Below are 12030 nucleotides of genomic sequence, written 5' to 3'. Positions count from 1 at the left end.
TTATCATAAGATGTTACCATCATTAAGATTTATATGACAACAATTTTGTTGTTTCCTAAAAGGAATCTGTGACATTGCGAATTACACGGTCCATTGTTTTGTTGTCTAGGTGATGGTAACCAATGTGACATCACTCCTGAAGACGGTGAAGACAGTGGAAGATGAGGCTGCCAGAGGTACCCGTGCGCTGGAATCCACAATTGAAGCAATCGGACAAGAAATAAAGGTATGATGTTATATAGTACTGACCTCTGGTAGGAAATTTTTAACCAAATTAATATGAATGTTCAGAATTATTGGCTATAAATCATAGCATTATCTGGTCCATAGAACTTTACTTTGGTTCTAGTTTTCTTTGTTTTTCCATTGTTCTTTCACATGCGCATCCTCTATACATTAAGTTAGTTATCCCTATAAGCCCTCCTGTAAGTCCCCTAGTTATCCCTATAAGCCCTCCTGTAAGTCCCCTAGTTATCCCTATAAGCCCTCTTGTAAGTTCCCTAGTTATCCCTATAAGCCCTCCTGTAAGTCCCCTAGTTATCCCTATAAGCCCTCCTGTAAGTCCCCTAGTTATCCCTATAAGCCCTCCTGTAAGTCCCCTAGTTATCCCTATAAGCCCTCCTGTAAGTCCTCTAGTTATTTCTATAAGCCCTCCTGTAATTCCCTAGTTATCCCTATAAACCCCCCTGTAAGTCCCCTAGTTATCCCTATAAGCCCTCTTGTAAGTTCCCTAGTTATTCCTATAAGCCCTCCTGTAATTCCCTAGTTATCCCTATAAGCCCTCCTGTAAGTCCTCTAGTTATCCCTATAAGCCCTCCTGTAAGTCCTCTAGTTATCCCTATAAGCCCTCCTGTAATTCCCTAGTTATCCCTATAAGCCCTCCTGTAAGTCCCCTAGTTATCCCTATAAGCCCTCCTGTAAGTCCCCTAGTTATCCCAATAAGCCCTCCTGTAATTCCCTAGTTATCCCTATAAGCCCTCCTGTAAGTCCCCTAGTTATCCCTATAAGCCCTCCTGTAAGTCCCCTAGTTATCCCAATAAGCCCTCCTGTAAGTCCCTAGTTATCCCTATAAGCCCTCCTGTAAGTCCCCTAGTTATCCCTATAAGCCCTCCTGTAAGTCCCCTAGTTATCCCTATAAGCCCTCCTGTAATTCCCTAGTTATCCCTATAAGCCCTCCTGTAAGTCCCCTAGTTATCCCTATAAGCCCTCCTGTAATTCCCAGTTATTCCTATAAGCCCTCCTGTAATTCCCTAGTTATCCCTATAAGCCCTCCTGTAAGTCCCCTAGTTATCCCTATAAGCCCTCCTGTAAGTCCCCTAGTTATCCCTATAAGCCCTCCTGTAAGTCCCCTAGTTATCCCTATAAGCCCTCCTGTAATTCCCTAGTCCCTATAAGCTAGTTATCCCTATAAGCCCTCCTGTAATTCCCAGTTATTCCTATAAGCCCTCCTGTAAGTCCTCTAGTTATTTCTATAAGCCCTCCTGTAATTCCCTAGTTATCCCTATAAGCCCTCCTGTAAGTTCCCTAGTTATTCCTATAAGCCCTCCTGTAAGTCCTCTAGTTATTTCTATAAGCCCTCCTGTAATTCCCTAGTTATCCCTATAAGTCCTCTAGTTATCCCTATAAACCCTCCTGTAAGTCCTCTAGTTATTTCTATAAGCCCTCCTGTAAGTCCCCTAGTTATCCCTATAAGTCCTTCTGTAATTCCCTAGTTATCCCTATAAGCCCTCCTGTAATTCCCTAGTTATCCCTATAAGCCCTCCTGTAATTCCCTAGTTATCCCTATAAGCCCTCCTGTAAGTCCCTAGTTATTTCTATAAGCCCTCCTGTAATTCCCTAGTTATCCCTATAAGCCCTCCTGTAAGTCCCCTAGTTATTCCTATAAGTCCTCTAGTTATTCCTATAAGCCCTCCTGTAAGTCCTCTAGTTATTTCTATAAGCCCTCCTGTAATTCCCTAGTTATCCCTATAAGCCCACCTGTAATTCCCTAGTTATCCCTATAAGCCCTCCTGTAATTCCCTAGTTATCCCTATAAGCCCTCCTGTAAGTCCCCTAGTTATCCCTATAAGCCCTCCTGTAATTCCCTAGTTATCCCTAGTTATTTCTATAAGCCCTCCTGTAATTCCCTAGTTATCCCTATAAGCCCTCCTGTAAGTCCCCTAGTTATACCTATAAGTCCTCTAGTTATTCCTATAAGCCCTCCTGTAAGTCCTCTAGTTATTTCTATAAGCCCTCCTGTAATTCCCTAGTTATCCCTATAAGCCCACCTGTAATTCCCTAGTTATCCCTGTAATTCCCTAGTTATCCCTATAAGCCCTCCTGTAATTCCCTAGTTATCCCTATAAGCCCTCCTGTAAGTCCCTAGTTATCCCTATAAGCCCTCCTGTAAGTCCCCTAGTTATTCCTATAAGCCCTCCTGTAAGTCCCCTAGTTATTCCTATAAGTCCTCTAGTTATTCCTATAAGCCCTCCTGTAAGTCCTCTAGTTATCCCTATAAGCCCTCCTGTAAGTCCCCTAGTTATTCCTATAAGTCCTCTAGTTATTCCTATAAGCCCTCCTGTAAGTCCTCTAGTTATCCCTATAAGCCCTCCTGTAAGTCCCCTAGTTATCCCTATAAGCCCTCCTGTAAGTCCTCTAGTTATCCCTATAAGCCCTCCTGTAAGTTCCCTAGTTATTCCTATAAGCCCTCCTGTAAGTCCCCTAGTTATTCCTATAAGCCCTCCTGTAAGTCCCCTAGTTATTCCTATAAGTCCTCTAGTTATTCCTATAAGCCCTCCTGTAAGTCCTCTAGTTATTTCTATAAGCCCTCCTGTAAGTCCCCTAGTTATTCCTATAAGTCCTCTAAGTCCCTAGTTATCCCTATAAGCCCTCCTGTAAGTCCCCTAGTTATCCCTATAAGCCCTCCTGTAAGTCCCCTAGTTATCCCTATAAGCCCTCCTGTAAGTCCTCTAGTTATCCCTATAAGCCCTCCTGTAAGTCCCTAGTTATCCCTATAAGCCCTCCTGTAAGTCCCCTAGTTATTCCTATAAGCCCTCCTGTAAGTCCCCTAGTTATCCCTATAAGCCCTCCTGTAAGTCCCCTAGTTATCCCAATAAGCCCTCCTGTAATTCCCTAGTTATCCCTATAAGCCCTCCTGTAAGTCCCCTAGTTATCCCTATAAGCCCTCCTGTAAGTCCTCTAGTTATTTCTATAAGCCCTCCTGTAAGTCCCCTAGTTATCCCTATAAGCCCTCTTGTAAGTTCCCTAGTTATTCCTATAAGCCCTCCTGTAAATCCCCTAGTTATTCCTATAAGTCCTCTAGTTATTTCTATAAGCCCTCCTGTAAGTCCACTAGTTATTTCTATAAGCCCTCTTGTAAGTCCTCTAGTTATTTTCTTGAGCCCCCTATAAGTTGCTTTAACACTCATGATTAATCATTCCTGAGTATAGTAAACACAACAATTTCCATCATTAAACTATAGTTTGAGTGTTAAGAAATTAAATTTGCATCAGAACTTTGGTGCCACACAATGGAATTTCAACTTACTCTAAGTAATTATAACAATTTTTCACCTCTGATCTTCTTTCTAATTTAGACATATGATACAACAAATGAGCCAATGAAAAAAGCCACAGCAGAGGACCTTATAAGGATAACCAAACCAATCACCATGGCAACAGCCAAGGCTGTAGCAGCTGGTAACTCCTGTCGTCAAGAGGATGTTATACAGGCAGCAAACATTGGTCGGAGAGCTATCTTTGATCTTCTGGCCACTTGTAAGGTAAAACACAATCTAATTTATCTCCAGAGATTCATTATAAACACATGTATCCTGTGTGAAAAAATAATTAGAATTCCCTAATGTACAACCCCAGAATGGTGTACTGTAAGTGAATTAATTTTTGACATTGTGTGATAAGTTAGGGGAGGAATATATTCTATCTCCCCATAAAACCAGCACTATCTATATTTATTTCTCTCACATTATGAAAGTTTGAAGTATGCCTCTTGATTCATACATAAAATAAACGATATTAGATAATCATCATCTACTGCTTAACAATAACCTTGACCTTTAACAAATCTAAAGACCTTGACCTTTTTGTACATGTTTCTATTTCTTTAGGGAGCTGCTACTACAGCAGAGACAGCAGATATCCGTCACAGAACAATCATGACTGGGCGAAATGCAGCTTCATCTTACAACCAGCTTCTGGAGCAAGTCAATGTAGTACGTTGTTAGGCTGTAAAACCTACATTACTTTATCCTGGCCTAATTATTCTCCTCATATAAAGAGAATTAGTTGACCACAACAAGATGAAATGATTGTTTGATGTGTATTATGTAGACAAATTCTGTGTTGTGTTGTCATAGGTCCATGATCATTACATTCATGTTTAACTGGCCTGTTTGACACCACTATCTTTTCAGCCAACCATCATCAAACAGTCATCAAATTGCCCTTTATCTGTCAGTCAAATATCATCAGACAGTTATCAAATTGCCCTTTATCTGTCAGCCAGCCATGATAGTTATCAAATTGCCCTTTATCTGTCAGCCAGCCATCATTAGACAGGTATCAAATTGCCCTTTATCTGTCAGCCAACCATCATCAAACAGTCATCAAATTGCCCTTTATCTGTCAGTCAAATATCATCAGACAGTTATCAAATTGCCCTTTATCTGTCAGCCAGCCATGATAGTTATCAAATTGCCCTTTATCTGTCAGCCAACCATCATCAGACAGTTATCAAATTGCCCTTTATCTGTCAGCCAGCCATGACAGTTATCAAATTGCCCTTTATCTGTCAGCCAACCATCATCAGACAGTTATCAAATTGCCCTTTATCTGTCAGCCAGCCATGACAGTTATCAAATTGCCCTTTATCTGTCAGCCAACCATCATCAGACAGTTATCAAATTGCCCTTTATCTGTCAGCCAGCCATGATAGTTATCAAATTGCCCTTTATCTGTCAGCCAACCATCATCAGACAGTTATCAAATTGCCCTTTATCTGTCAGCCAGCCATGACAGTTATCAAATTGCCCTTTATCTGTCAGCCAGCCATCATCAAACAGTTATCAAATTGCCCTTTATCTGTCAGCCAGCCATGACAGTTATCAAATTGCCCTTTATCTGCCAGCCGTCCATTGTCTCGAAGTCCTTCAGAGGGATTTTCAAATTTCATATGCTTAAGAACAAAAACAAAGAAAATGAGAGAAAAGAGGGAAAAAGATCCAACTTTTAAAAAACAAATAAAGATCAAACAATCCTGGGTACTAAGATCTCTCTGGGATCTCATTTTCTGATGACTTTAGTAGGAATACGAATAAATGATAAATTATTTACACTAACCTCTAATAAGCCCATCCCTCTACACTTTTTTGTATCATTTGTAATCAAATGCTTCCATTTTGTTCTGTCAGATAATACAGAGGCCAACACCAGAGGGCAGGCAGTGCCTAGTGGAACTCTCAAGACAAGTGGCTAACTCCGTGTCAGAAATAGTCCAGACCGCTGAGGCAATCAAAGGTAGTAAAAATGTTCTTTTGACTGAAGGTCTCTCACAAAGTACACATTTTAAGATTAATTCAACTTTTCTCTTCATAAGTGAAGTGTTTAAATAAATTTTGAAATCTGAGAATTTGGAATATTGAAAAATTGAATAATCCCTTCAGCATGGTTACACCTAGAAGTTCTCTTCACCAGCCATCTGTGCCATGTACCTACACTTAAAGCCCTTGCCTTTTCATTTCTGATCTTGCCAAAATGATTCTGTCAACCCTGCACACTTGTCATTCTGACACCAATCTGAGATAAGTTACGTGTAATCAGTATTTTTGTTTGTAAATGTTCCTGTCTTTCATTATCTTTGTTTATCAAAACTGAATTTGTTATTTCCAAATATTGGGAGTACCCCTCTAGTATTGACCACTTGTATAAATATGCTACCAAACTATATAAATTCCCTCTCATTTGGAGGCCCTATCTAAAGAATGTAAATAATTTTACCAAACATGGTGATAATTTTATCTTTTGTCAATTAAACAGATTCAATAATTTCCAAATATGGTCATTTCTGTTTGTATTACCATATTTGGGTTGTTTTTCCTCCTCAGCATCACATGAAATCAGATGGTCGTATATCGTGCCAGGTAACTAAGGAATGTGTATAACCATTGTAGGCTATAGCAACCAATTTTTGCAAAGATTTTTTTATTTATTTATGTTGATTTTCTTTTGTTTTTCAGATTTATTGATATATACGTTTTACCTAACTGATGTCAGTTGATATGAAACTAACATGATTGTAACTCTAGACAAGAGCAGCCACTGTGTTTTCCTTACCTTTACCCTAATGTTTAGTTCCTGTCCTGGTCCTTTTTGACTTTATAGATATTAAGCACTATTGAAATCTCTGTCACTGTGGTATATAAACCAGCACTCCAGTAGTCTAATATACTGACTTGAATATTTATTTGATATTATACAAAGTCAGATTTTCCAGCCAGGCCAAGCAGAAACAACACATCATCATTTCATCTTAATTTTCTACAAAAAATTCAAGGTTTACACATGATTTTTCACTGTTTTTTGTCCTGATGTGATATTAAGAATATTGATGGTAATGCCCTAAGTCAGCATTACATTTATTACTGAACAATAAAACCAAAAACCTGATGTGTTCATTTCAGTAAAATCTTTTCTGTAAATATCAGGATAACTGAAAGCAATAGAATACGGACTGTGGATGATTAAGTTTTTTTGTCAAAAGAAAATATTTTTACAATCAATGAAGATATTTCTTGTTGGTAGTGTTGGGTAGATATGTCAGTTGCTGTTCAGATATAAAGTCAAAATAAACAATAATAAATAGTAAAATTATGTAAGAAAATAATAGTATTTGTCCAAGATATATAATAAGTGGTGTTAAGGCTGACTGATTTACAATGGTAAATAAAGATATATAATCACTAGGACTGGTGTTAAGGCTGACTGATTTACAATGGTAAATAAAGATATATAATAACTAGGACTGGTGTTAAGGCTGACTGATTTACAATGGTAAATAAAGATATATAATAACTAGGACTGGTGGTAAGGCTGACTGATTTACAATGGTAAATAAAGATATATAATAACTGGTAGTAAGGCTGACTAATTTACAATGGTAAGTGCATGTTTTGGAGACATTAAGATTGTAAGAATCCAGTGTTGGACTCTGTTGTATGAATATGTATGACTGTCCCATTTTTCTCTAGAGGATAACTGCTTCATTCAAATCTTACCTGAGAATTGAAGTTTAACATGATGTACTTCAGTATGTTTTGGTATTAAATATTTTACAATAATTTTTGTGGTGAAAATTTTGGTAAACTGTATTTTGTGCAGTTTTGAGATTTGAATGAAAGCAGAGATTCAGAACTTTCTCTTGGCACTCATTTCTCATGTTGGGTTTGTGCGCACTACAGCAGGTAGAAAGTTACGAAGGAATGATGTGTTAAGTCCCTGAGATTTATGTTGATAACTTCCTAAAAACACTAACAGCATGACGCAGGTAAACCATGATGTCGGTAGAAAACCCGAGAATGACATGATTCAGAATCATTTCCTTATCCTTGGAGGAAATCGCATTCATTTCCTTATCCCCAAAGGAGAAACTGAATCACTTGCTATAAAACATTTACAGCAAAAAAAAAGAAATATCTGATACCTAGAGTCTGTTAGCATGTAAGGTATGATCCCCTGTGTTCATGTTATCTGTGTCATTAAAAAGCTTGATTTTTTCATTTATCATCAGGATCACTACAAGACTTTCTATTATCCATATGATCACAATGCTTGAGTCTGAATCACTACAAAGCTTTATTATACCATATTTATCATCACAAAGCTTGGCCATATACATAATTGCAATTAAATTATCAAACACATTGGTGACCTTGATATAAAGTGATATTAATACTTTTATAATATATCAAAAACAAGGATGATCATCTGCCTGTTGATGATGTGACTGTATATACTGGGATTGTTTTGCAGATATCTTTTCAGCCATTTTAGCCATTTATCATTGTCACAAAAAAATTATGATACATTAATCTATTCAACGAACGACATGAAACACTCTGATGCTTAAAATGAATTTTGATGTTAAGAGCAGATAAAGATTTGTGCAAACCACCCAGTAAAGAGTATACTCAGAAACCATGCTGTATTTGAATCTAAACACCAGTTTTATACTTCTAGGCTCTGACTGGGTGGATCCACAGGACCCCACAGTTATTGCTGAAAATGAGCTCCTTGGGGCTGCCAACTCCATTGAGGCAGCAGCAAAGAAGTTAGCCATGCTGAAACCTCGTCCTAAGGTTCAGGTACAGAGGCATATTTATATAAATATTCTGTGTTATATACATCTATATATAGCTCTTAACCACTTCCTCATTAAATGTAGTGACTTCTTGGGTTTGTCATTTTGTAACTTCTGGGCTTTTGTCTTTTAGGTACTTATGGGCTTTGTCATTCCGTGACTTCAGGTCTTTGTCTTTTAGTGACTAATGGGCTTGGTCTTTAAGTGATTTCAAGGCCTTGGCTTTTGTCATTCTGTGACGTCAGGTCTTTTTCTTTTAGTGACTAATGGGCTTTTTCTTTAAGTGATTTCAAGGCCTTGGCATTTGTCCTTCCGTGACTTCAGGTCTTTGTATTTTAGTGACTAATGGGCTTTTTCTTATAGTGACTTCTGGGATTTTTAGTGACTTTTGGTGCCCTCTTTCAGTGACCTCAATGTTCTGTCTTTCATTGACTCCTGGAATTTTATCTTTAGTGACTTCTTGGCTTTGGCTGTTGGTCTCTTATGGGCAGCTAACTTTGTAGCGGAAAGGATAGATTTTATACTATGCCTGTTTGTATTGTTTAGGTCAAGTTGATATTTGAAAATTGATTTGTGAGTTGTAATGTCAGAGATTGAAGAATTTTTAGGAGTAAGATAGGTTTATAATATCAAATCAATGTTGAAACGGAAAAAAGCTGTTCTTTGTAAGGTGTTCTTTGATTGGTCTAGTGGTTACTCACAACACTTGCTAACCTTTCCTAACAAGGCTTTTCATTGGTGGAGGATAACACTGCTAGCTTCTGTGAGATATGTTTGATATATTTGGTGGTGACCTTTGACTTTTCCACCGATTATCAAACATGTCAGCACAGAGGCAGGCTCTAACAACAGCTCTCTAACTATGACAAAATGTCAGCAAAGCCGTTCATCCTAACAACACAGATGTTACCATGGCAACAGAATGTCCACAGGAGTGCAGACTAATGATGCCATTTCTGCAAAACGTTTTCCAGAATCAGTTGGAATATTGATATGGCTGCCAGAGTTTTGATTAATTTTTGTAAATTTAAAGTGGGGTTTGAATTTAACAAATTGAATTTTGATCCCCTGTGTATTTGTGGATTTGTCTTCAAGATAGATAATTAGTTACATTTGTACTGATGATGGCACAATTTAAAATTATAACATCATTGCAGGTCTGTATATAGATACTTGTATATTTAATCTGGGTGTTGGTTTTATCAGACAGATTTGGTAAGTGTCTGTCTTATCACTAATTTTGAAATTCTGTGTTAATAGACCACAATAAGTCATTATATGTTGCATCTTTCCCTTCATTTCTTCACCAACAGACCCAGTGGATACCATTATGTGTAAAAATATATTTTTCCAAAACAGAAAACCGTATCATAAAAGTTTATATCACAAACATTATTTTTAAAAAGTATAAAAGTTGTGAAGAGAAATTGTTTCTGGTATGTGTAACAAATGATTGACAGTTTTAATGTGTTGTTCCTAGATATGACTGATTTATTAAATGGTTTCATGATATGATGTATATATTTTCTAGGAAGCTGATATGAGTTTGGAGTTTGAAGAACAGATCTTAGATGCTGCCAAGTCTATTGCCGCGGCAACAGCAGCTCTAGTGAAATCAGCATCAGCAGCACAGCGGGAACTAGTGGCACAAGGAAAAGTAAGATTGACAACTCTGTTTAAACAATTTACTTCAAGTTTTTACAACTTTTAACATAATGTGTGATCTAAGATGAGATCAAGATCTTACCTTTTTTTTAATCGAAAAAGAAAACAGATTATGTGAATGTGTTAGTCTCCATGCAGGAGAGTTCCGTAGTTGCATGATAGAAGCTATTTCAGTGTCTAGGTATGATATGACTTTTTTTTTTTAGATACTTTAAAACATGATATAAAATATTTAGTGTGTAGTATATCTAACAATTATTTTTTTATTAGTTGCTTATTTATAGAACGTAAATTTGTTTGCTTTGATTTTTGAGTGAATCAGAAATGCTTTATTAAAATGTAAAACTTGCATATTAAATGTTGCATCAGAAAAAATATACTAATTATTAATGTCAAATACAAAAACAGACTGTTTGGTGCTTAAAAATGGCATAAAGGGAGCACCCTATCAGGTGTAAATGTATAGGGAATTCTGGGAGATAATAAATTTAATGCTCGTTAATACTTATAATGTTTGGTTTCTTGAGATTGCATTTTAGATAGAAATGTTAAAGGTCAAATTTCTTTAGAAAAGAGAAATTACAGCTGGTATAGCTTCATCAGGATTTATATTCTGTGTAAATTTGTGTTTGAAAAGCAGTAAATGGTTCATTTCTCATAAATTGTCTACAGTCATCATGATTGGTACCTGAAACTAGAAGTCCTTCCTCAACAGTACAAGGCTACTAGAGGATAAGGCTTCATTCTACTCTTTGCTACCAGAAAGATAACATGGAACTACAAGATTTACACCCTGAACATATCATTATAACTATAGTGTGTCTGTGTTAGAGACAAAGCTTGTTATTTTGCTTTAAAACTAATTATCTCTTTCTATTGTTTCTTTCAATTAATTATGAAAGCAATTGATAAAAGCATTGCTTTGTCATTAACTAGTGCATGTGGCTGTATCTATTTTACATACTGAATCATAAACTCAATGATATTTTAAGTACACTGTACAATGAATATTTTATATTGAAAATTTTTGTAATAGAAAGAAATCACTTAGTAATGTTTCATTATTCCATTAAGAAATAAATATCAGACTTGTATATATGATATATGATATATATATATATATATATATAAATATATTGTATATGGTAAAAGTCATCATACTGTGTAGATTATAACCGACTACAATAAATCATGTACAGTGTACATTCTAAATCTTTCAAAGGAATTAAAATTTTAAAATTTGAATATTTTTTACTTCAAAGATTTATAGCAGAAAAATGAAAAAACAAATTAATATCTGACGATTGTTGACTGAGAATTCTGGATTCAGGATCCTCCTGATATATAAAAGAAAGAAATACAATGTACAATACCATTAATGTATCTAGATACTTACCTGACTATCAGATGATGAATTAAGCTGAACAGGTAAAGGAATTAAATTATTAAAAACATTAAAATGACTGTCATGGCTTTGCTGATGAGCATGCACCATTAAGACAGTAGAAACAAGATACAGAAATGATGCGCTTCGCCTAAATTTCCAGGTTCGACCACGAATAGAGGTAACACCAGTGCTAGTTGCTTGTTCACCCTTTTTCTTACAATGCTTGTTGGTTTCTATGCAGTTATTGAACTTTTGAAAGCTTGGAAACAGTTGCCATGCCTATAGAGTTTGATAAAATAGATAAATATACTAATATAGAAAAACATCTCTACAATTTAAAAGATTTAGGAATGAAGAAAAGAAAAATAAATTGTTGCTAAAATTTAGAAATTTAGTAAACAACTTGACAGGTGAACTTTGCTTATTTAAATGAAAACTGTCAAAACAGAATGCTTCTGTGTATGTTTTAATTGCTATCATGAAAAAGACTTTTTGGAAATATATTTTTAAAAGTTATGAAATGGCGTGGCAACTGGGTTTGGTTTTGGTGACAGATATTTAAAACCAGAATGTAAACAGTGCTACATTTGTACATTTATTCAGTAAAGACTTTGATATTTAATGA

At 36.1% G+C, this 12030-nt stretch overlaps 1 protein-coding gene across 5 annotated transcripts in view; it reads left to right on the top strand.

The window, feature by feature from the left end:
• LOC132553731 (talin-1-like) overlaps positions 1-12030 on the top strand; it is a 119971-nt gene that overhangs the window by 97507 nt on the left and 10434 nt on the right. For 3 of the 5 annotated variants that reach the window (XM_060218257.1, XM_060218181.1, XM_060218037.1), the window contains 7 exons: positions 110-226; positions 3576-3761; positions 4107-4211; positions 5409-5514; positions 8233-8357; positions 9885-10010; positions 11566-11583. In XM_060218257.1, the coding sequence (XP_060074240.1) occupies positions 110-226; positions 3576-3761; positions 4107-4211; positions 5409-5514; positions 8233-8357; positions 9885-10010; positions 11566-11583 (783 nt within the window). The remainder of the gene's footprint in view (positions 1-109; positions 227-3575; positions 3762-4106; positions 4212-5408; positions 5515-8232; positions 8358-9884; positions 10011-11565; positions 11584-12030) is intronic. The other 2 variants (XM_060218392.1, XM_060218110.1) reach the window with 1 other exon arrangement.

The sequence above is a fragment of the Ylistrum balloti genome, unplaced genomic scaffold (genome assembly GCF_031769215.1).
Source record: "Ylistrum balloti isolate Yb309-2 unplaced genomic scaffold, AGI_CSIRO_Ybal_v1 Utg369564, whole genome shotgun sequence".
Taxonomy (NCBI): domain Eukaryota; kingdom Metazoa; phylum Mollusca; class Bivalvia; order Pectinida; family Pectinidae; genus Ylistrum; species Ylistrum balloti.
This window is presented reverse-complemented; position numbering and strand designations above follow the sequence as displayed.